The 25861-nt window shown below is 44.6% G+C and overlaps 1 protein-coding gene across 4 annotated transcripts in view; it reads left to right on the forward strand.

Moving 5' to 3' along the window:
• The window catches only part of TAOK3 (TAO kinase 3), a 247833-nt gene that overhangs the window by 182801 nt on the left and 39171 nt on the right, over positions 1-25861 (forward strand). For 3 of the 4 annotated variants that reach the window (XM_043986734.1, XM_043986743.1, XM_043986749.1), the window contains 2 exons: positions 6024-6158; positions 24310-24546. In XM_043986734.1, the coding sequence (XP_043842669.1) occupies positions 6024-6158; positions 24310-24546 (372 nt within the window). Of the gene's footprint in view, positions 1-5297; positions 5631-6023; positions 6159-24309; positions 24547-25861 lie in introns of those variants that run through there. The other variant, XM_043986759.1, reaches the window with a different exon arrangement.

The following is a 25861-nucleotide window of genomic DNA, read 5'->3' on the forward strand; positions in this document are numbered from 1 at the left end:
GCAAGGGATTTAGACTGGGTGACTGACTTAGGTCCTCCATTTCCTCAGTCTGTCAAATGAAGGCATTAGATGAAATGATCTGTAAGGTCCCTTCCAACTATTAGCCAATGACTGAATATAGCCAGAGCAAAGGATGGGCAGCTCTTGTCATCCATGTTCCTTAAGAAGGTAGATAACATGCTGGGTATAGCCCTTGGAGAAGATCTGTAGGAAATATGGATGAATCACCCTGAATGTGACAGCATTGATGGTTTGTGATCTATACCCTCTAAGGGTACATGTATATGGATGAGAACATTGGCATTAACTGGTCAAATTTGATGTGGATCTTTTTTTTTTTAATCATATCATGGAGCCTACCTCAAAGGAGGTGTCACAAAGAATGGCCTTCCTAAACCATCAAGCACTACCTAAATATGGCCTATTTTTTTTCAACTCTGTACATCTTTTAACATTTTTTCTTTTTAATTATTGATTTTTGTTGTTGTTCAGTTCTTTCAGTCGTGTCCAAGTCTCTGTGATCCAATTTAGGGTTGTCTTGGTAAAGATACTAGAGTCGTTTACCATTTCCTTCTCCAGATCTTTTTACAGATGAGGAAACTGAGACAAACAGGGTTAAGCTATTTGCCCAGATTCACACTACTACTAAGTGTAAGGGGCCTCAAGATGAATTCAGGTCTTCTTAACTCCAGTCCTGCCACTCAATCCACTGCATAACCTAGCTGCCAATTATTAAAAGGTTTTAGACAAGATGGACACCAGCAGACCTTGTTTAATTCTCACTCTTCCTCCTCCCCACTTTTTAAAAGGAAAATTAATTTAACAAGTTCACCACCACCAGTTTTTTAAAAAATGAAACTGAATGCCATGTAATTATGACTAAGCTAGACCCTGCAGAAAAGATGAGAAAATGTAACTCATTCCTTTCTTTGCCAAAGTGGGAGATGATGAGCATGGATCATTGCCCACTGGTGGGAAGGAAAGGGGGAAGAGACACATGTAAATGAAGATGATGTAATCAATAAGATCAAGATAGGGATAGGAACTGTACCTATGATTCAATAGGTATAAGGAACTCCAGCATGTGGCACCCTCTACCAAAACAAGTTGGCACCTTCTTGGCAACTTTCTAGCCTGGGAGAGTGGCAGAGAACATTGAGAGGTTATGTGAGTTCTCTAGAGGCACAGGTGGGACTTGGATCAGGGTGTTCCTAGTTCCAGCCACACACCAGCCTGATTCCACTGGTAATTGGCACCAAAGCTTGGACTTTCTCTATTTTCAATTTGGGCCCCTCCTGAGGCAGCCTGTTGTCCCGCACTCTCTGGGGGTATTATAGTCACACCAGACTCACTGAAGATAGTTGATTGGCTCAGAACTCCTGAGCTCAAGAGATCCAACCAGTCTCAACTGGGATCACAGGCATGAGCCACTACTCCTTACAAATGAGGAAACCAAGGCTCAGAATGGTGAAATGACTTTTCCAAGGTCTCAGAGATATCATGGAATAGAGTTGTGTCCTATCAAACCATATGACTCTTTTATCTTACCCAGTCCTTCCTTGGTCGCATGTTTTAATCTATTCATTCCCATGATGAATTTCTCCATTGTCCTTTGGGTGACACTCAACTTTAATTCTTCAGAGACTATGGTAGTTTACAATTTATAACCAGATGACATTACCAAAAGAATATTCAGCTTATTAAAAAGATTGTAACTGGGGCAGCTAGGTGGCGCAGTGGATAGAGCACCGGCCCTGGAGTCAGGAGTACCTGAGTTCAAATCCGGCCTCAGACACTTAACATTTACTAGCTGTGTGACCTTGGGCAAGTCACTTAACCCCAATTGCCTCACTAAAAAAAAAAAAAAAAGATTGTAACTTCCCAAAAACAATCCAACCCACTGGCCTCCACTTCTGGACTCCACCTATCATATATTTAATGAGATCCTATATTTAAAAGGATGTGTGACTTCTGGAAAAATCCATTGAAAATGAAATGGCTTTCTACTATTAAACTGGATTTTCCTCCATTTTGTGGTCTAATATACTCTCTTACAATACTTAGATGTTATTGAGTGCAGTTAAGGAGCCAGTCTGAGAAACTAAGAGCACTGTTACAAGAGGGAAAATTTTTGTTTTAATAGAAAGAAAAGAAATATATCATTTGTATTTATTCCTTAATAAGTATATCATATTTGAAAATCTATTTAGATTTTTTTCTGACTGGCCTTTTAAAATAGAAATACCTTCCTCACCCCCTTCCCTGAAAAAACATACAACATTAATTGACTAGAGAAACTGTCCACTTACATGGACATGTGAGTTAGGGTCTATTAACTTTTTTACTGCATAAAATTCAATTTTCTTTTGACTTGAATAAACAGAGAAATCTAGTGGCTTTTAATTTGATACAAAGGGATCTGTTTTCACAGATGAGACAAATCAATAAATGTCTAGATCTAAGAGTGTGCAGAAGGACTGTGCTTTGGGACACTTTTCTCGTTGACTTAAGGACAAGTCCTCTGTGTTGGTTTGGAATGCTGAACATTGTACCAGCGACTCTAGTTCTTCAGTTACATCTGTGAATTAAGAGGTGGTGTCATTTAATAAAAAGAGGACTAGATTTGGAATCAAGACTCAGTTTCCAGGGGGCAGCTAGGTGGCGCAATGGATAAAGCACTAGCCTTGGATTCAGGAGGACTTGAGTTCAAATCCAGCCTCAGACACTTGACACTTTACTAGCTGTGTGACCCTGGGCAAGTCACTTAACCCTCAGTGCCCTGCCCAAAAAAAGACTCAGTTTCCAATCCTGGCTCTGCTTCTACCTATTTGACTTTGGGCGAGTCCGTTAGCTCCTCCCACTTTCAAATGGCTCATCTAGAAAATGATGGAGTTGAATTAGATGATCAGGCTTCTCTTCCAGGCCCTCTTTTCTTTTCTCTCTATATTCTTCTAGTGAGCTCCTATCAGCACTCATGGGCTTTCTACAGAACCAGACTTTATCACTCTGCTGAGCTCCCATCCATCGCCATCTACCTCCACTTGTATATCCCAGACACCTCATGGTTAACATGAGTGAAATAGAACCCATAATCTCATGAAATTCACCCCCTCCCTCATTTCCCTGTTTCCATTGAAGATATCACCCTCCTTTCAGTCAACATAGTTTGCTAACTCAGAATTATTCTTGATTCTTCCCTCTCGCTGCCTCCACATGCATCTACTTGCCAAGTCTTATAGATTCTATCCCCACAAAATCTCTGGCTCATCTCCTCTTCTTTCACCTAGCCACTATTCTCATACCTCATCAACTCTTACCTGGAACTGGAAAATATGACTACAACTTCTTTGGTTTCCCTACCTCCAGTCTCTCCTTTCTTCAATCCATCTCTAATCTCCCTAAAGCACAGTTCTGACCATGGCCGTCAATTCTCTCCTCAAGAAATCCAATGGTTCCTTTGCTTCTAGGATATAATGTTTGTCATTTACAACCCTTCCCAGTCTGCTTCCAGTATGTCCTTCCAGGCTGATTTCATGGTCTAACCAGATCAGCTAACATGGCCTTGCCTGTACATTCTATTCCATCTCTTGCCCACCCGCCTGGCCACAGACTCATGCTTGAAAGGCTCTCCTTCCTTACCTCTGCTTCCTGTAATCCCTAACTCCCTTCAAGTCTCAGCTCAAGTGCCACCAGCCACATGAGATCTTTCTATTTATTTTGTATTGACTTATCTAAGTGTATGCCCTTTCCCCACAGAAGAAAGTAAGCCGTTCAAGGCCAGAGAATGTTTCTTTTTGTCTTTCCATCCCTGGCTCCTAGCACAGAATACAGTACATAGAAAGTACTTGATAAATCCTTGTTGAATTGAATTGGAAGATCCCTTCCAGTTCGAAAATCCCAACATCCTCAATTATTTCATCTTGAATATCAGCCACTACCACAGACTTTTGTTTCTCCTTTTGCTAAAAAGCACCTAAAATGTTGAAAACCAACCCACATTGAGCTTATGACTTGTCAGAATTTTTTTATACTATCACAGGCTTCCAGACCTGGTCTCTCTTTCACTTCTGAATTTGTGGTATATAGAAGCATCTTTACTTCTCCACCAAAGACCTTGATATTGGGGAAAGTAAAGTTCAAGTGTTGAGACCTTTAAGAATATAATTTCTCAGGAGTAGTGTGGAGGTAGTAGAATCCACCTTCTTCCTCTTTAGCTCCTGGAACCAATGTACAACCCACTTTGCTTCACTTTGTATTTCCAGCAATTAGTATACAGTGCCTGGAACATAGCAACTAATAGATGCTTTTTGGAAGTGATGATGATTGTAAAGAAGTAGACCAAGAAGAAGATGGCAACAATGATGATGTAGGACCTGAGGTCTGGCCAGACACTGAGTCTGGATTTCCCAGATGGTCACACAGGGCCGTTTCAGGTTGTCACTCCAAACATGTCTCATGGAAAAGTTCCAAAATGTCAATTAAGAAGCTAATGTTATTGCATATCCAAGCAGTGGTGACCACCCAGTAATGAGCCCAACCCTAATGCAGCCAATGTATATATCACTTGGAGTGAGAGCTTCCCATGGAACCCCAGCTATCTAAATTTTGGGAAAAAATGAGCTAAATGAGGACACACAGATTTAATCTCAAATCTTGACATTTGAATCAATACCTTGGACTCAGAGATTTCACTTTCATCCATCCCATTCATGTTTGGACTCTACGAAACACCTGAACAACATTAAATTTGGGATACTCTCAACCCCTTCTGAAATGAGATCTTATTCCTGGCCTTATGATAAAGGAAACCAATTAAATAAAACTCTCCACATAGCCATGACAAAATATAGAAAATGAAACTTCTCGCAGATGGTCTCTCCAGAAGCCCTGGGGCAGTAAGAGAATGTTCTCTCCCCACCCCCCCCCAACCCCCACCCCTATCTCTAGCATGTGCTATTTTAAAATCTCCCATGGCTGCACGTGGCTGCAAGCATTTAACTGTTATAGAATCTTCTTGTTTGTAGGGTTAGACTTCCTGCCTGTCCCCTCCCATGGCCCCAAAGAAAGATGCTATGCTAGAAGAGTTCTCCTCTTGGAAACCATCCCCTCCCCACCCCAAAAAACATTTCCGTGGTGATTAAGAGAGATGCATTATTATTCATTCTGGGGACAGCTACCTTTTTATTGAAGGCTCCAGTGAGAGTGCCTCCCCCAACCTCTCTCAGGATCAGATGTTGGTCGAGGACACTCCATTCCAGTTCCACCCCCCTCCGCCCCCCTCCCCCCACACTCTAGTGACCATGCCCATTCCGAGTGGGGGAGGGGGCGGGGGAAGAATCTGGGAGAGTGTCGTTCCATTCCAACTGTGCATCTGTCTCTTTAAATATAAAAAAAAAATCCTTTCCGAAGCTATAGAGAGAAGGTGCTAGAACTGTGTCCGATCATGACTGGAAAGCAGGATCCCTCCTCAGTGCCTGCCGAGTCTTCCCAGCAGCAGAGAGCGAGGCGGCTGGGTACCAGCCTGAGCGGGCTGTAGGCAGGACAGACGGTGATGCTACCCCAGCAAGCGTCTCCAATCCAAGCCGACTGAGAACGCGGCCCCTGCGAGGGGATGAGGCAGAGGCTCGCTTGTATGTTCCAAGCCGCCAGCATCCTCCGTAGTAGGCATGGACATGACATTGTTAAAGGGAGCCTCCGGTTGCAGCGTCTTAGGCAGCCGGTCTTAAGGCATCTGTGGGTTCAGCCCTCCTTCCTTGGGCATTGATGTAATTCTGGAGGCAAAGGGGGAAAAAATCCTGCCAGGGATTCCGAAGGCATCCCACTAGCGATCAGCTGACATTTCTAACTGAAGGCTGCAATGTGCTCCTTATTCATTTTGGACTGTGGGAGCTGCGGGGACTAGCCGAGAGCTAAACTATGCATTTCAAACAGCAGTGCTTGTGCAGAAAGAGGGGTGAGAGAGAGGCGGCCGGCAAGGAAAGAGCAGAGCTGGACTTTCTCCTTCTTTTTATCCATTTCTGCAGGATCATGTATTCATAAGGGATGAGGTGGGCCACAGGGATTCCAGGCCTGAACTGCGGCCTACCCAGTCAGTCCAGAGTCAGGCCCTCCACTACCGGAACCGAGAGCGCTTTGCCACTATCAAATCAGCATCTTTGGTAAGCAGACACCCCTCTGCCCATCTTCCCCTTCCCTCCCCTCCTCCCCATCTCTCAACCCCTCTCTCTCCCTGAGCCTCTCTCCCTCTTTCATGGGTGGGGAATAGCAGTCAAGAATTGGGGATGGGGGTGGGGGTGGGGGGATTTTCCTGCTAATATTTTTTTTTTAATTTCCAAAAAAAAAAAAGATCTGTTGGCATAGCAACTGTATTTTAGCTTGGTATGTGACATGGAGGAAAAAAACCTTTGTGTGTGTGTGTGTGTGTGTGTGTGTGTGTGTGTGTGAGTGTGTGCCATATCTGCCGAATAAAATGCCTTTGGGGTGAAGTTGGTATTCTTTCAGATTTTCTAAAAGCCATTTGCCTTTTCATTGAGTGAAATAATAGCAGGGAAATCCTGCTTTTTCTCCAAGGCAGATGTACATGTGTGCAGTATACAGTGTTTCTTTGGTATACGTGCATTTGTGGGGCTGTGCATGTATTTTAAACACATCGAACTAAATGTAAAATAGGAATTTTTTTTTTTTTTAATCAGTGATTGCCAATGCATCCGATTGCAGAAAATGAGACCCTTGCTCCCCAGGGTTAGATGGCTAGCTCTTTATGGTTCATTCATTCATTTATTTATTGCAACAGCGCTATCAGCTGTATTTCTCCATTTTAACCCCTTATACAATTGCCCGGGATCAGTAAAACACGAAGCGCTTTGTAGGGAGGGATTGGGGTGGTTACCAAGGAAAAGAGATGGGGCCGGGTTCTTCAGCATTTTTACTATTGCAAATGTGATTGCTGGATGCCCTTGTAGTAAGAAAAGGGGTGTGTGCTGGAAGAGTTAGTTTTCATGCCTCCTCCCCTCACCCCCCCCACGCGTGCGCACGCACACACACGCACACACACTCACACACACTCACACACACGTACTCACATCATTCGAGCCTTGACATGGGAAACTCAGTTTAATCCCCTGCTTTGGATTCAAGGCTCGAAAAAGGCAGAATTATAAAACATGAGGTCTGTTACCCAAATTGATGCTAGAGGTCACATGGGCAAGAAGAGTTAGTGTCCACTGCTTGGCTATCAGATTTAGAACCTATGATGACATCATCTGAGGCCGACCCAGAAATTACCGTTTTTTCTTGTCCTTTCTAAAAGACCCGATTCCCCACCCTGATTTTAGTCTGAGCTTGAGGGATTGTTGAATTTGACAATGGTTTCCAGATCTTAAAGAGCAGATTGCCTGCCGGGGATGCGTGTGTGTGTGTGTGTGTGTGTGTGTGTGTGTGTGTGTGTAGAATTTCCTCCTGTGTGTATCTCAAACCCTATTCAGCAGGTAATATGTCCCTTAAAGGATGGTCTAAATGCTATTTTTTAATGCCCAATGTATTGATTACTAATGAATGAAAAGCATTTCAAATATTATGCTTCTCAGCCTCTAAAAATAAAGAATCATAAAATTGTTAGCTAAATAACAATCATTTTGATGCCATGCTCTGTAACATAACCAAAAGGTAGGACATCATTATTTTTTTTTAATTACTCACCAGAGAATCTTCCCTTTTAAATCCCATTCCTTTTTTAAACAAGAGAAGACATGACAAATGGCTGCTGAGTCTCTTCTCATCCCAAACAAGTATCCAATAGAAAACTGACATCACGCTAACTGAAATTATTTTTTTTCCTTGGAGAGGAGTTACATTTGCATTTCACGGGCCTTGCTCAGATTCCCACATGATATATTGATGGCCTCCCTTAGCTCCCAGGAGGTTATTGCTACTATCACCCCTGCTTGGTCCCAAGCTCCCTCACGTTTCTGAACTCAGCCAAGGCGGGCTCCTCTGTCTGTCCCTAGGCTCCAGAAGCTGCTTCTCCATGAGCTTGAGACCTCTCCTTTCCATATTCCTCTTCCCCAACTCTCCAGGCTAGGGCGCCAGAAGCCCTCTGGAATTCCCTTTCTTTGTGACTCTTTCCCATTGGCACTGTTGACAAGATTTTGATTTGCTGAAAGTTCTCTGCCTCAGTACTTAGTTCCAGGAAGAATGGCTGATGGGTTACTGCCTTGGCAAGAAGAAGGACTGAGCCCAGACGAGGTTATTTGTTTATAAAGGGTTGCTTCCTAACATGGAGTGCATTTGGGGTCATGGTAGGGTTGGTTGGAGTTTATATGAGGTCAGTGTTTCCTATGGGGAAGAAATGAATGGGAGGGAACAGCAATGATGGTGTTTGGCTAACGTTCATATTGATCAACCTAACGCACAGTAGGGAGATGTTTTAGGTTGTTTTTGTATTTTTTTTTTAACCCAGACTTTCAAACACATCAGCCCCTTGTAACTTGAGGTACCTTTCCAATGCCTTCTTATCCGTTGTAATATTTTAAAGATTGATTGCAGGAAGGACATCAAAGCTAGCACAGGAGCTTTAAAAAACTCTGCTGTACCTCTCATGGAATATGGGTGTTACTTCAAGCAAAAGTGGCAAAAAATATTCAGGTTATTGGAAAATCAGGATGAGACAGCTGATAACCAGTAGCCAATATAATAGAGAACTAATATCAAAGCCTTAATCAAGTCATTGCTGAAATCCACAATGAGTGGTACATACTAAATTGATTCATTTCATTGCAGCCTCTAATGTAGGAAGAGAAAGAGAGAAGGCAGATGGCTGAATAGAAAAAAATGCTAGACTTGGGAACCAAGATCTGAGTGTGGAAATCCCAGCTCTCCCACTTAATCTCTGCATGATCTTCGCTGTTTCACCTCCCCAGGACTCAGTTTCTTCTTCTGTAAAAGGATTGTTTTAAATTATTTCTAAGGTTGATCCCAAGCTCTAAATCCCTTGATCCCAATTATTTGGGGTATTATTTCAAATAGCAACAAAAATTGGCTGAAACTTTAACCAACTCACCTTTCCTCAACAAAAATCTTTGCTTAGCAAGAGCAAGTAGTCTCACACCATAGTGAAAAATTTTAAAAACAATTGTTGGTTGGTTTCTTTTTCCCGTCCCATATATTTCCCTCAGTGCCACGATTTCTGATTGAAAGGAACAGAAAGATGAGTGTCTATGGACTTTTGTTGTCCTACTTTATGACTTGGACACTGTGAAATAGAGATTTTGCCCTGTTGGGTGAAACTGAACAATGTATTTTTGAAAATTAATGCATAGGGGCCTTGGCCCCAAAAGAAACTTTCTGAGAACTTCACAAGTTATACTCTTTCTCCTACATGCAAGACCGAGAGGTTCATAGAAACAGGGCTGGAAGGAACCTTAAGGTCATCTGCCCTATTTTCAGAGGAGAAAACTGAGGCCCAGAGAAGTTGAATCACTTGCCTAAGGTCACAAAGTTTAGTAAGTGTCAGAGCTAGGATCTGAACTCGGGTCCTTCCACTCCCAAGTTCAGCACTCTTGCCTTCTCTAGTCTCAACTTTGAAAAGTAAGGGAAGGGGCAGCTAGGTGGCACAGTGTATAAAGCACCAGCCCTGGATTCAGGAGAACCTGAGTTCAAATTCAGCCTCAGACACTTGACACTAGCTATGTGACCCTGGGCTGATCACTTAACCCTCATTGCCCTGAAAAAAAAAAAAGGAAAAGAAAGGAAGGGGAAGGAAGGACATCTTCAGGAATCTTAAATACTTGGGCCCCTATTTTTTCTTACTTTCCAATGGGGGGGGGGGGGGGGCGGGGGGAACAGGGTTTAGTGACTTGCTCAGGGTCACATAGCTAGCAAGTGTCTGATACCATATTTGAACTCAGGTCCTCTTGACTCCAGGGCTCATGCTCTATCTCCTGTGCCACCTAGCTGCCCTTCAAGGTTTTTAATAGACAGCAGATTCATTAGGATAAAAAAACAAGTGTGTACATGATTGCTGAAATACACACACACACACACACCCTTGCTGTGCTCCTCCATGTTCCTTTGAGATGTTCTTGCTGGTAAATCTTTACTGGTCTTTAGCGATGTGGTAGTTTGATTCCAGGGACCCCCGAGAAGGTTCCAACTGTTGATCTATCTAAGATGGCTTCCTCTGAAAATTTCACTATGTCATGAACTCCTACTATTAGTAGTTTATATCTCAAGCAACAAAGGACACATCTGTTTGTCTCAGAGTTGTCAGAAGGCTCATGCAAAGCACTTTGTAGACCTTAAAGCACTATATAGACATATATATGTATGTGTGTGTAACATATACATGTATATATGTATATATATATACATACATTGTGTGTTTATGCATATGTTATTGTTGTTCAGTCTTCATGACCCCATTTGGGGTTTTCTTGGCAGAGATACTGGAGTGGTTTGCCATTTCCTTGTCTAGCTTATTTTACAGATAAGGAAACTGAAGCAAACAGAGTGAAGTGACTTGCCCTGGGTCACCCAGCTAGGAAGTGTCTGAGGCCAGATTTTAACTCAGGAGGATGAGTCTTCCTGATTCCAGGCCTGACATTGTAACTGCTTCTGTGTGTGTATGGAGAGAGAGAGAGAGAGAGACTGACTTTTTATATATGGGGTTCCATTAATGTGGGAGGCCCTCAGTGTGAAGATTCTCTCCCACTGATGCATATCAGCAACTCTCCTCTAATTTAAAGTATTATACAATTATCTGAGGCACAAAAGGGTCCCACGAGTAATATATGTAGAAACTGGACTTGAACTCAGGTCTTCTCTTTAGCTACAACTATCTCCCCAAAGCATCAGTTATATTAATAATTACTATGATTAGCTAACAATTTAACTTTTGTTGTTGTTTGGTCAATCGGTCGTGTCCGACTCTTCATGACCTCATGGCCACAGCACACTGGTACTGTCTAGGGTTCTGTGTTCCTAGGAATACACACACACACACACACACACACAAACATATATACATATGTGTGTGTATATGTATAGGGATATAGTATTTACTTATTCAGCTACATGTCATTCCATTCCCCTTCCTCTGCCACCAAGAATGTAAGCTGCTTGAAAGCATGAAATGTTTCGTTTTTATCTTCAAATCCCCAGACACCTAGCCCAGTGTCTCATCCATAGAAGGGGCTTAAAAGGTAGGTAGATAGATAGGTAGGTGGGTGGGTGGGTGGGTGGGAGGAGAGGAGAGGAGAGGAGAGGAGAGGAGAGGAGAGGAGAGGAGAAGAGAGGAGAGGAGAGGAGAGGAGAGGAGAGGAGAGGAGAGGAGAGGAGAGGAGAGGAGAGGAGAGGAGAGGAGAGGAGAGGAGAGGAGAGGAGAGGAGAGGAGAGGAGAGGAGAGGAGAGGAGAGGAAAGAAGGAGGGGAAGGAAGGAAGGAAGGAAGGAAGGAAGGAAGGAAGGAAGGAAGGAAGGAAGGAAGGAAGGAAGGAAGGAAGGAAGGAAGGAAGGAAGGAAGGAAGGAAGGAAGGAAGGAAGGAAGGAAGGAAGGAAGGAAGGAAGGAAGGAAGGAAGGAAGGAAGGAGCAAGTCTTGTCTTTAGAATCAGGGGACTTGGTTCAAATTCCATCTCTGATGTCTGTGTAACCTTTGCCAAGTCACTGAACTCTCCTGACTGTCAGTTTCCTTATCTGTAAAATGAATGGGTTGGACTCCTTCCCAACTCTATGTCTTGGATTATGAACTCTGAAGGACTTTAGTGTCTGGAGTCTCCCTGCTGACAGTTCATGTTCCTGGTGTCCTTGTAGGAGTGTTCTTCTCACAACAGACCAGTGAGACAGGGAGTGTAAGCCTCCTGATGTCCACAGTGGAAGGACCCAAGCCTGAGAGGGCTAAAGCAACCTGAGCAGGGTCAGCCAACTAGGGAGTATCAGAGGTTCGAACCTAGGTCTCTGTGGACTCTAAATCAATCATGGCACTTTGCCCCTTGGAAACCTCATTGGAAGTATTAGTTTTTCCACTTACATGTACCCTCAACACAACCCTTTAAGTGATTTTAAATGGCATCTCCCTGAGTTGGGTGCTCCAGGACACTTTGGGAACCTTGTGTGACTCCAGGTTGGGTGCACCATTCTTGGCCAGCTCCCCTCCAAGCATCCCATGGCTCCCATCTGCCCCAGGGACTATATCACTGGTGATTCAGGCTGCTGGCTCCTTGGCAGTCTTAAGGGAGCACAAACAGGTTTTCCAAACTGCCTTTCTATTGGCTCTCAGAGCTGACTTTCTTAAGTCACAAGTCACAGCCTTGAGGATCCACACATGTGTTCCCTGCCACTACCACCTCCCTTAGCCCCCAAAGAGGGAAGAACTGTCTTATGCCAACAGGTGACTCATAGCATCTTGACGAACTTTGCATAGGTCTCGTTTGTTCTAAGTATCTAAGTGGCACCTCTCTATATACATGTTACTTTTATTCTTACCAAGACTTAATCTGGAGGGCTGGCTTTGATCTTAGGATGCTAATGATAGCATTGATAGAGCACTTCAGATTTGCAAAGCACTTTACAAAATTATCTCATATCCTCACCCTGGGTGCTGTTATTACCCCATTTTTATAGATGAGTAAACTGCGGAGGAGGGAAGTTGAATGACTTGCCCAGGGTCATGTGGATAGTGAGTGTCTGAGGCTGAATCCGAACTCAGCTCTTCCTGATTCCAAGTCCAACACTATTCTACCTAGCTGCCTAAGAGATACATTATCATCGATCACTCACCTGATTCTTGTTCAATAAGCTATTTATTATCTATTTTGAATAGAATGTAATCCCCTTGAGCACAGAGGCAGCTTCTTTTGCTGCCTTTATAGCCACAGAGACTACATTCCTGAATGAATGAATGAATGAATGAATGAATGAATGAATGAATGAATGAATGAATGAACGAACTGAAGCTTTGCTCAAACAGTGGCTTGAACTTAGTAGGGCTCTCTAGATTTATGTTGATTTGATGTAAGCCCAGAGGTGGTGTTTGGTGGAGGGTTTTATGTGAATGGGATGGGAAGGCTGTAAAAATGAAGCATCAGGCTGTACTAGATGGAATGTTGGACTAGGAGCCAGGAAGACCTGAGACACTTACAAGCTGGGTGACCTGGGCAAGTAGCATCACCTCTCTGGCCACCCTTGGTGCCCTCATCTATAAGCTGAGTGGGTTACACTCAGTGACCTCTAAGGGCCCTTCCAGTTCTAAGTGGAATCACATACCTCAGGGCTGACAAGCCCAGCCCCAGATGCAGAGCCCAGGAGCAGGGTCTCTTTGAGAATTGTTTAGGAGTAGGAAATGATTGAGGCATCAATATTTTCTTACTTGTCCCTAAAGTTTCCATTCCCCACCCCCTTTTCTTTTCTCCATCTGCTTCTGGCTTACCTGTAATTGACATGCATCCCTCACGCCAATCACCCAGCAGATGGCGGCCAGTGACATGGCTCTCCTGCAAGAGGGAACCACAGGGGTTAGGGTTTAGAAAAGTCTACTAGAAATCCTAGCCTGTTAGAGTACATTTTGTGAAAAACATCACTGCTGTCATGGAAGCCGTGGCAACCACCATTGCTATGAATGTCTGCCATTTTTAGACTTACCATTTTTCCTCTTGTTTCTTAGCTCTTAAGACCCAGGCAGGCTCAGATCCACAGGGCAGAGCTAGGAGGGGTGGGCGGGAGTTAGATGGAGAAGGAGACTGAGCTTCCCGTCAAGAAAAGCTGCCTTAGCAAGTAGAGCTGTAAGATCAAGCAATCAACAAACATGCATTTAGTGCCCACTATATACCAGGCAGTGGGCTAGGCACTGGGGACACCAAGGCAGAAATGATACAGTCTCTGCCCTCAAGGGGCTCACATTCTATCAAAGAAAACAAGAAATATATATGTGTGTATGTGTGTATATATATATGTATATCTGTGTATATTTGTATTATATATGTGTGTATAAATAGATATACTTGTGTATATATGTAGTACATAGTAGCTATACATATGTATTGTGTATACATATATGTGTGATATAGAGTACATATGTGTGTGTATTTCTGAGTATGTATATAAGTAGATATGCATGTATATGTATGTGCATGCATGCATGCATATATTTTCACATGTGTATACATATGTGTTGTGTGTGCATGTGTGTAAGTAGATATACTTGTGTGTATATATAGTACATAGTGACTATACATATGTATTGTGTATACATGTATGTGTGATATAGAGTACATATGTGTGTATATTTCTGAGTGTGTATATAAGTAGATATGCATGTGTGCATATATTTTCACATATGTGTGCATATGTGTTGTGTGTATATAGTACATAGTAGCTATACATATGTGTGGTATAGAGTACATATGTGTGTATATAAGTAGATATGCATCGCATGTGTGTACATGTATTTGCACATGTGTGTATATCTGTGTTGTGTGTGCATGTGTATAAGTAGATATACATGTGTGTGTATGTAGTACATAGTAGCTATATAGATGTATTGTGTATACATATATGTGTATGATATAGAGAGTACATGTATGTGTATTTCTGAGTGTGTATATAAGTAGATATGCACGTGTGCATATATTTGCACATGTGTGTACATCTGTGTTGTGGGTGCATGTGTATAAGTAGATATACTTGTGTGTATATATAGTACATAGTAGCTATACATATGTATTGTGTATGCATATATGTGTGTGATATAGAGTACATATACATGTGTGTATGTATTTGTGTGTGCATCTATAAGTGTGTGTGTGTGTGTGTGTGTGTGTGTGTGTGTGTGTGTGTGTGTGTGTGTGTAAAATCAATGAACGGTAATTTGGTAAAAGAAGATATTTGTACCTGGGAGCACTGGAGTAGGCGGAAGGGATGGAATAAGCAATAGCATGTACCTGGTATGTGCCAGGCACTGTGCCAAGTGCTTTTTACAAACGTTGTCTCATTTGCTCTTCACAATAATCCAGGGAGGCAGGTACTGCTAGGATCCCTGTTTTACAGATAAAGAAACTGAGGCAAACAGAGGTGAAGTTGGGAGTGCCACATGTGAGGATCAGTAATAAGGCTAGTTTGACTGTGCTATAGAATATACAAGGGGGAATGATGTACAATAAGGCTAGAAAGGTAAATGAGGACCAGGTTGTGGGAGGCTTTGAACACCAGAAAGACGTCAATATTTGTTCCTAGAGATGAGAGGAAACCACCACAGTTTGTTGAGTGAGGAAGTGACACGGTCAGTAAAAGCAGTAGGACACCTTGAAAGGTAGTGAGTTGCTCGTCACTAGGGAGAGTCTTCAAGTGAAAATTGGATGCCTTCATACCAAGGAAGTTGGTGAGACAAGTCCCATAGAAAGAAAGTAGTGGTTGAACCACACAGTCTGTGCTTCCATTCTCCTCCAGCTTTGGCATCTTTGGTGCTGATTTTGCCTCCATCCTTTCCTGACAGGAAGTAATCATTCCTTCTGCCTTGGTGATGTGTTATCCACTAAGCTGAGGAAAGTCACTGTATTGAGACAGCTTCATTGGGAGCTGTCCAGCCATCCCACTTCCTGAAACCAGCCAGCACTCCTGCTCTCTCAGGGGCTGGTGTTAGTTATTTCATTGTCACAGTGATTCAATGGCAAGACGTGACCTCCAAATTCAGGGGAAATTGCTCTTTTCCAGGAAAATGGCTTCTCCTAATTAGATTCCCAAGGCTTTCATGCAGGCTCCCATCACTTTGGTGCCATTTCTATCAGCTTTAACTATGGACATGAGTCCCTAAGTTGTTAGAGATGAACAGCTTGATGTTCGTTTGGGATCCACTGCCCAGGGGGTGATTTGTTGTGCCTTATTGTTTTGAGGTAAATCAAAGTTGAGGAACAGTTGTGCTTGGGACTATTTGTCCTTGGGGCAAGAGGCAGGAGATGCCCTCCATTAGGGGAGGGAGAGAGAGAGACCCAGAGGAGATGGGGGGGAAGGCAAGTCACTTAACCTCCCTCAGTTTCCTCATTTGTAGAATGAAAGGATTGGCTTAATTGTCTCTGAGGTTCCCTAACATTCCAGAGCCATGATGATTAAATGTAGCACCCAGGTAGTTTTTATAGTCTAGAATAAACATCACTATTATGGTATCTCACATTTCTGTAGTGGTTTAAAGAACACCTGCTTTGTTCCAGTCCAACAAGCATTTATTAAAGACTTATTGAATGCAAGGCACTGAAGATACCGTGATAAAACAATAAAACAGTGCCTCCCCTCAAGAAGCTTACATTCTTGAGAGGGAATATAACTGATGAACTGCTGAGTAGATGTGTGATGGTTTAAGGAGGGGGAGGGTCCTAACAGTTAAGAGCATGAAGAGAGGTTTCCCTGGGCTCTGAAGAAAGCAAAGCATCCTCAGAGGGGAGGGTGAGGAGGGAGGACATTTCAGGCCTAGGGGCAACCTGTGCAAAGACACAGATTTGGAAAATGGGAAGCTGAATTTGGGCAAGAACAAATGAGCCAGTTTCACCAGAATGAGAAGGCATGAAGGAAGTTACTGCCAAGTGAGCCTGGAAAGACAGACTGAAGTTAGGCTGCGAAAGGTTTTAAGAGTTGGACCAAACAATCTAGAGTTTATCCTCGGCCTGTGGAGAGCCAATGGAGTGACACAGTTAAGAGTGGAGCTGGAAGAAGATTATTTTGGTAACTGTATGGAAGATGGTTTGTTGAGAGGAGAGACTCGAAGCCAGGAGTCTGTTTAAGAAGCTCTTGCAGTCATCTAGTTGAGAGATTCTGAGTTCCTGAGCCTGGGTGGTGTGTATGTATGTGGCCATGCTGTTGAAGGCATGGGGTGTTATGAGTGTAGGATCAATAAGACTTGGGTGTGAATTAGATGCTGCAGGTTAGGGAAAGGACAATAGGTAGGAAAATGCCAAGATGTGAACCCGAGTGCCTAGAAACATGGCAGCCCCCCCCCCCAGTAGAAATGAAGGTCTGGTAAGCAGTTAGTGATATGGGACTGAAGCTCAGGGGAGAGATGAGGTCTGAATATATCGGTGTGGGAACTATGTAGAGGGATGAAAATTGAGCGCATAAACTGAATGAGACCACCAAGAGTTGGCCTGTAGAAGGAGAAGAGACCTCGGGACAGAACCTTGTTTGGGAGGAAGGGCAAAGGGGAGCAGTCACTCAACAAAGGACACTAAGAAGTAATGGTCAGACAAGTAGGGAAAGAAGCAGGACAAGAGGACAGAGCCTCCAGGAAGCAGGAACTGGTCAGCAGGGTCAGAAACCGCAGACCAGTCAAGAAGGCCAGTGGATGTGTCTGTCCTTTGAGAGGTCTCTGAACACCTCACAGGGAGCAGTTCTGGTTAAATGGCAGGTAGGAAGCTAGTGTGCAAAAGGCTGGGGAATGAGGAGTAGACGTGTAGGCCAGGAGTGGCGGGTACTTATTCTAAGAATTTGGCTGCCAAAGAGAAGATCGCTTCCTATTTTAAGCAATTGTTTTTGCTAACTAGGTGCTAATTAGTTGTGTTCAGAATGGCAGGTGTGGGAGGGGAGGAAGATCTGATGTCAACCATGCCTTCTTTCCCAACCTGACTCTCCCCTCTGCTGGCATCTTCCCCGTCCAAACGCAGGTATGTCCTTTGGCCTCTATTTCTCTCTCTCTTCATACCAGCCCAAGGAAGGGGATGGTAAAGGGCCAGGGACCCCCTACCCAGGATAAAAGGTGGTGGGAGTCAGAGTTTACCATCCCATCCATCCCTGATGGAGTAACTACACTCCCAAGTCTTCTCATCCCTACCCCCGGGAGGGGGTGACACAATAACAGGTCCCATGGAATCCCCCAAGGGTCTGTTCTAACCTGGGCACCTGTGTCCTCCTACTCTTGGGGAGGTATAGTCAGAGGACAAAAGGGAATGGGAGCCTGTGGCCTCTTACCCCAACCCTGCCCTACTCCTTCCAAACACCACTGGTCCTGGGTTCCGATCCCAGCCTAGTCCAAGCCTCTCATCAGTCCAACGTAAGAAGGAGGGCAGCAGGAAAGCAGCTGGACCAGCAGGGTACTAGGTAATCAAAGGCTTGTGAAGTTCAGCTCTTAGAGATGAGCGAGGCAATTCTACACACACACACACACACACACACACACACACACACACACACACACACACACACACACACACACCATCTCTGCCCCTTTCCCAACTTGTCCCCACTGGGAACTTAAAAAAACACATGTATCCTCATCTAACCTCCATGCCCCCAGCTTGGGTGGAAGATTCCTAAAGCATTGTGGCTAAGAGGGAAAAGCAAAGATGCCTCTCTGACTTCCCCTCATCCTGGTGAAAGGGAAGAGGCTGGAACATTGGTCAGCCAACCCTGGTCACCCTTCCCAGCAGGCCCTGGGCTACTCCTCCAACGCCCGAGGAGCCAGCTCAGCACCTTCAGAATGTGGCCGGCTGTGGGGCAAAGCCCTGCCTACCCCAACCTGGTTCTCACCCTATTGTGAGCCAGAGTCCCATGGGCCATAGTATCTCATGGGAAGGAGGAAGGCAAACCCGGACATTGTTGTGTATTTCCCAAATGGAGCCCCCAGGAGTGACTTCCATAGTATCCCTTACCCACACACGCTTCTTTCCTGCTAGGATTCAAAGGGGTGTTAGCTAGCTCCGTTTTCACCATGATTCATTTGTTGGCTATGCTCCAACCAAGATTCATTATTTGAAACTTCTGGCTTTCATCTTCAGTTCTAAAACTTGGCATCCCTGCATTAGGTGACACAAAAGCTAGCCATCACACGCTTGAAAGTCTCACCAGGATCCATTTCTCTGGCATGGGCTAGACCCTTTTCTGGGGTCCTGGACCCTCTAGGCTGAGTCTGGTGAAGCTGGTGGACCCCTTCTCAAAATGATGGTTTTAAATATATCAAAGGAGACAGATTTACAAAGGAAACCAATGACATTCAAATACAACCATCAGAACAGGAGAAGTTCTGAGTTCATGGACCTCCTGCAATCTGTCCACGGCCCCCAGGCTAAGAAGGCCCCATCTAGAAGCTGCTTCTGTTTGGGCTCAGGTAAGACCTTGCTGAGCTTCCTCAGTATCTGGGCATGTTTCCATCGGGTACGATCTGGTCTGTAGCAGCAACCAGAACCTAATCTGGAGAAGCTCTGCCCAGCCCCTCGGGACAGGCAGCCTGGGGAAGCAGCCACTTCAAACAGAGCTCTCTGTGGCCCTTCCCCTTTCTGAAATTATAACGTTAGCTTCAGAGTTGACCAGGCCATGTTTGGCTTTATGGCGTGGAAGCCAAAATGGGGACGGCCAAGGACGGGAAAGGAATAAGCATTTACGGAGCACCTACTATGTGCCGGCCACTTAGCTAGGCATTTGTTTATCACAATTATCATCTCATTTGATCCTCACAAGCACTTTGGGAGAGAAATGCTAATATAATTTACAGTTGAGGAAACTGAGGAAAATTGAGGTCAAGTGACTTGTCCAGGATCACACAACTAGTAAGTATATAAAGCTAGGTTTGAATAATAATCATCATAGCTAACATTTATATAGCACTGACCATGTGCCGGGCACTGTGATGAATGCCCTACAGTTGTTTTCTCATTTGATTACCCACTACAACCCTGGGAAGTAAGTGCTATTATTATCATTCCCAGAGGAGCAAACTGAGGTAAATTGAAGTTAAGTGACTTGCCCAGGATCACGCAGCTAATACGTGTCTAAGGCCGGGTCCGAGCTCAACTCTTCCGGACTCCATGCCCATTGCTCCATCCACTGGGCCACCCAGCTGTCTCCAACAATGCTGAAAAAAGGAAAGAAACTATCTCTGAAGACTATGTCTCCTGACAGTCACTGTCAGGATATCCACTTTGCATTGCCATCACTGTCTAAGATATAGGAGAGATGGGTAGTTTCCCTCCTGAAGATTGGATTATTTTTGAAAGGGCTGAGTTTAAGTAAGGTGAAGGCCTTCTGTTTGTCAGAAAGTAAAATTTATACCTGTAATCCAGTCCTTATCCCATCTCCCCTCCTCCCCACCCCAAGTAGCCCCAGTGTTTAAGTCATTCATCTGTGGCCTATCAATAGATTATCCACTTTCTTTTGTTTGCTGGTCAATGCATCCCAACCTCAGTCTTTCTGAAGATGCCTCCCTTCAAATGAACGAGCACTTCCAGTGGCGTTTTCCATTTTTAATTCTCCATCTGTACTTCTGCTCTTGTTTCCCACACTTTAAAGAGGATTGTGTCTACTTAGGCCCGAGCAATGAACACCAACCCTAGAGTGAGTTTCAACTGGAAAGTTGTCAAAGATCGGCTAATGTTTAACGGTATACTCTGATAATACTCTGCTTGCAGAAGAGCAGGCCTTTGTTCCACAGGCCTCAATCTCACACATAGGGACACCTTCCAAAGGGAGCAGGGGAACAAGGTGCTCTTTGTACCTGAAAGCACTTTGACCCATGGAGAGGACACATTGTGGGGTGCGGGTGAGGGGATGAAGAGAGGGAGGGAGAGTGGTGTGATGTGCAGAAAATAATAGAAGGAAGGTCTTTTTGCAAAGTCATCCATGACTTTTCTAAAATGACAGAGAGATCTCATTATTGGGAATATTATAGTAATTCATAATAATAGCTAGCATTCATTTAACACTTTAAGGTTTGCAAAGTGCTTTACAAATATCAGCTCATTTTTCTCCCCACAACCATGCTGGGACTTTGTACTATTCATTATCCCCATTTTACAGATGAGGAAACTGAGACAGACAGAAGCAAAGTGACTTGCTCAGGGTTACTCACCTAGTAAGTGCCTAAGGCAGGATTCAAATTCAGGTTTTCCTGACCCCAGATTCATTGTGCCATCTGCAGTAATACTAGGAATGTATCTCAGAAGCTATCTGCTCAAAAATGTTCTTCTTGTTGTTTTTCCTTCATTCTCGAAGAGGAACATGCCATCAAGGTGATGTCATGACTTGCAATGAATTAAAGTAAGGGAGGGCTGTGCAAGGTCACCAACCTCACTCTCTCCTCCAGAGCCATCTGGGTCCAATGGCTAGATATAGATCAGAACAACTGGAGAGGACCCTGGATGTTTAAGGCAATTGGGATTAAGTGACTTACCCAGGGTCACACAGCTACTAAGGGTCTGTGGTGAGATTTGAACTCAGGTCCTCCCAACTTCAGGACCAGTGTTCTATCCATTGCACCTCCTAGCTGTTCCACAAAAATATGCATGGCAGCATTATTTATAATTGCCAAAAAAAAATGGAAATGGATTCTGTTCCCAATAGTTGGTGCATGAGTGAACAGCCTTTAATACATCAGTGAAAGGGACGCACGTTTGGCCTGTAAGTGAGGAAGGCCTAGGACTGAGGCCTTCCTTGAATACTTAATTAGCTTGTAAACCTGGGCAGGTCACTCAGAAGCTTCATGGCCCCCCAGTAACTCCACACACGACTGGAAGTTACAGGCCAGTTGCAGATCTGCATGCGCGGAGGATCCTGCTATACCAGGAACTCCCCAAACCCATGTAAATCACAGGTCCAGACTGAAAAATACCCAAGGAATAAATCAGTCTAATGAAATGCTATAATACTGCTGAAAAATATCAGCAAGGTAATTTGGAAAGGTTTACAGGATATAAACAAAGCAAGAAGAAAAAAAACCAAATCCCAGAAATAGAAGTCCTGTATCCATGCTATTAAAACTGTGAGAGAATAGGGTAGAGATTGGCTTCATTGGTATTAGGGTACTCCCAGGTGGGGAAACCCCCTCCACTGATGCCCATAAGCACCTGCTCTGAAGCTTAGAGCGTTGCCCAAGGCACTGAAATGTGAAGGGACTTACTCAGGGTCTCATAGCTAGTAAGTGTCTGAGGTCGGATTTGAACTTATGTCTTTGTGACTCCTGGCCTGCCACTCTGCACTATGGTGCCACCTAGCTGTTCTCCACTATTCAGTACTGCCTGTAAAAGAATATACAGATGAATTCACAAGGTCTGGGGGGAGGGTGGAATCTGAGAGTGTTAACTACTAATTGGTTGGTTATGGAATACTATATGTACTATATGTAAAATTGTAATGTTAAAAGTAAGTAGGGGGGGCAGCTAGGTGGTGCAGTGGATAGAGCACCAGCCCTGGATTCAGGAGGACCTGAGTTCAAATCCGGCCTCAGACACTTAACACTTACTAGCTGTGTGACCCTGGGCAAGTCACTTGGCCCCAATTGCCTCACTAAAAAAAAAAAAAAAAAAAAAAAGTAAGTAGGGGGCAGCTAGGTGGCGCAGTGGATAGAACTCCGGCCCTGGATTCAGGAAGACCTGAGTTCAAATCTGGCCTCAGACACTTTACACACTTACTAGCTGTGTGTCCCTGGGCAAGTCATTTAACCCCAATTGCCTCACACACACAAAAAAAGTAAGTAGCTTGAAAACAGATGCTGGCTGAGGTTCTTTGTTTCAAGTTAAGTTGGCTCATTTATATTTATGAGTTAGAATGGGTAAGAGAGAATAAAGTCAGGAGTGATTGGGACTATTAAGATAAATCGAAAGGCCAAGAGTCTTAAAGAGTTTCTAGAAAACAGAAGAGAGAGGCAGAAAAAGGAAAACTAAGATCCACAAACTATGGGGCTTCGGAGACCCTCAAAAGAGAGAAACTGCCAAGTCAATTCTATAGCTAGAGAGCCCTAAAGGCCTGAAGGAAGCACAATCAGGACAGCTTAGAAAGGAAAACATTCAGTGTTTTATATACTTAACAGGAAAAATAAGATTCATATAATAAAGATTAAAAGTCTCATGTATAGGGGGCAGCTAGGTGGCTCAGGTGGCTCAGTGGATAAAATACCGATCCTGGATTCAGAAGGACCTGAGTTCAAATCCAGCCTCAGATACTTGACACTTACTAACTGTGTGACCCTGAGCAAGTCACTTAACCCTCATTGCCCTCCCCCCCCCAAAAAAACAAGTTAAAACAAAAAAGAGTCTCACATATAATCCCCTTTTTGCATTCAACTTTATACATGGAAATGCTCATCTTATTTAGTGTTTGTTAAGCGCAGAATATGTTTTTTCAATTTTTTTAAAGCAAGCCATATCAGAAAGTCATATAAGCAACCTCCTCCTTGGAGCTTTCATGGATACATTCATTACCTTAATTATGTCTCATCTGTTTTCCTAATGGAGCAGGTAGTTTAAAAAGGAAAACTGTCAAGCCCCTCTAAGTGAGTTTTTTTTGTTTTGTTTTTTTGTGTGTTTCTCTGGTGTGTGAGTTTGTGTGTGTGTGTGTATGTGTATGTGTTTTAAATTCACCGTAAGAGGAAGAATAAAGGTTTTATCCCCCCAAAAAGCCAACTCAGTCTTAGGGTACATGAAGAAGAAGCTAGCATTGGAACCAGTAGTGCCAGCCTCCTCTCCAGGTGGCATGAAGACTCCCTTCCATTCTTGGCAGCACGTTTTAGGAAGGACATTGACCAACTGGGATCCCTAGTGGGGTGGCAAGAGAGCTGGAGGATCGCTCCATCCAGGAATCAGTTGAAGGAAGCGGGCAGGGTGGAGGGAGGGCTTCAGTCTGGAGAAGAGGAAGCTTTGAGGGGACACAAGAAGAGGAATCCTGTTTGTTCTGTTTGTCTCTGAGGAACATTGGGCGAAGGTGCCAAGAGACGGTTTTTAGCTGGATGTAGGGGGAAGAAATCCTGGGAGTTGTTCAGAGATGCGATCGGGGCTGAGCCTTGGGAGGGAGGAGATTCCCACTGACTGGAGCTCTTCAATAATAGCAGAGTGTGGGGGATATTTTACAGGGGCCTTTGCTCAGCTATGGGATGGCCTCTACAGTGTCTTCTAATGCTCAGATTCCTGCTCTTTAGAAGACTCTGTGGGCCCAATGATGGTGCCAGGGACAGGGCCCACTTAAAAACCATTCCAGAAGGGGCAGGCCCATGTATTAGTGCTTCTTGCAATGATATCCCAGTGTGTCCCACAATCAAGGCCCTAAAGCTTAGTGTGATGGAGAGTGACAGGCCTGGAGCCGGGAAAAACTGTGTTCCAATTCCACCTTGGATACTTGTTAGCTGTGTGATTGGGCAAGATGTCCGACCTCTCTCGGCCTCTGTTTCCCCATTTGTAAGATGGGGGCAGGGATTAGAGGGCTTCTAGTGGCCTTTCAACCTCTAAATCCATGATCTGGTGACTTTGCACAAGCGATTTGAGCTGCCTGGGCCTCCCTCGCCTCCCTGGCCCCTCTAAGTCTATGAGGCCGCGGGCCCTGTTGTCCTCACCTAGCTCTCGCCCCTTCCCCAATCCAGGTCACACGGCAGATCCATGAGCATGAGCAGGAGAACGAGTTGCGGGAACAGATGTCAGGATATAAGCGGATGCGGCGCCAGCACCAGAAGCAGCTGATTGCCCTGGAGAACAAGCTGAAGGCTGAGATGGACGAGCACCGCCTCAAGCTGCAGAAGGAGGTGGAGACGCACGCCAACAACGCGTCCATCGAGCTGGAGAAGCTGGCCAAGAAGCAAGTGGCCATCATAGAGAAGGAGGTCAGTGACGGGGCACCAGATGGGAGGAGTCCAGGTGGGGCGGGGCAGCCCATGACCACACCTTGGCTTTCCATCTTCCCCCACGGCTCCCTAGCACTGAGATCTTGGGGTGTAGCCTTAAGGCAAGTTGATTGGTTTAACCTTGATTGCAACAGGACCCTAAGAAAACAACTGAAACCTAGCCATAGAGCCCCGTTCTTTTGCTAAGGATGGTTTGTAAGGAACTCCTCAAGGTGCAGTCATTGCACTCTACACAGTTTCCATGTGCACGACTTAAATGTCTCAGAAGCTGGGTGGTCCGCCAGCCGTAAGATCTCTTCTTCACTCCCCAGAACTTAGGATTCCTCCCCCTCCTCTTCTCTTTCCCCCTCTCTCTTCCCCAACTTCATGGGGTCCTCTCCTGCCTGAAGCTATTTCCTGGGCCCTCCCCTCCTGATTCTCACCTTCGCACCAGGTAGGGACAGGGTGGGAATCGCAGAGTCAGCACCAAGGATGCTCTGGGAGATGAGGAAGGTGACCACCCCTCACTGCTCCTCCAGCCCTCCCTACAGTTGTTACTCCTCCAACCCCAGGGATGGCCCCAAGTCCAGCATCCTCAGCTTCAGTTCCACATTCTTCCTTCCCTTCAATTTCTCCCAACCCTCTTCCTACAGAAGGCTCTGTCCTGGAAGAAAGCCCAGTTCCTTAATTACTATAAAATATTCAGGATGAACTGGATCTGAACTATCCTTTGAAATGGAGCTAAATCCGACTTCAGTCCTTAGGTACCCAGAAACCCCCCATTATGACTAGTCTTTCCCCACAGAGCCTTGTGGAGCTATACAGAGATCAGGGGCCAAGCCTTTCCCATGCTCCTTGTACACCTGTGGTGATGGATTGGAAGGAGGAGGAAGCCCTAACATCCCTCACTACAGCCCCTGTCTCCATCACTGGCTCCCTCCCACCCAGTTCTAATGGATCCCTTACCTCCAGCTACAAGAGCTACTACCAATGGCTTGCTTACAAGATTATAAGTAGGGGAGAGACAGGGAAGCCTGGTTTCTAGGGGAGTCAGGAAGTACAATCCCAAATTGCACTTCTGAACCTGGCTTCCTATAAAAGCATTATTCCTGGTATAGTACTTCTTCTGGTCCATTATGGGTCTCATAGATTTGTATGGGCTAGCCTCAGAACCTAACCACTCTTTCCAACATTATTTCTCCTGGATAATGATTGGGAATTTCAAATTCGCCGACGAATTTTTGGAAAATAACTTACTCCTAAGTTAGGGACGGCCTATTTCCTGGCAAAACTTGATTCTCAGAAGGAAAAAAAA

Source organism: Dromiciops gliroides, chromosome 1 (assembly GCF_019393635.1).
Source record: "Dromiciops gliroides isolate mDroGli1 chromosome 1, mDroGli1.pri, whole genome shotgun sequence".
Lineage (NCBI taxonomy): Eukaryota > Metazoa > Chordata > Mammalia > Microbiotheria > Microbiotheriidae > Dromiciops > Dromiciops gliroides.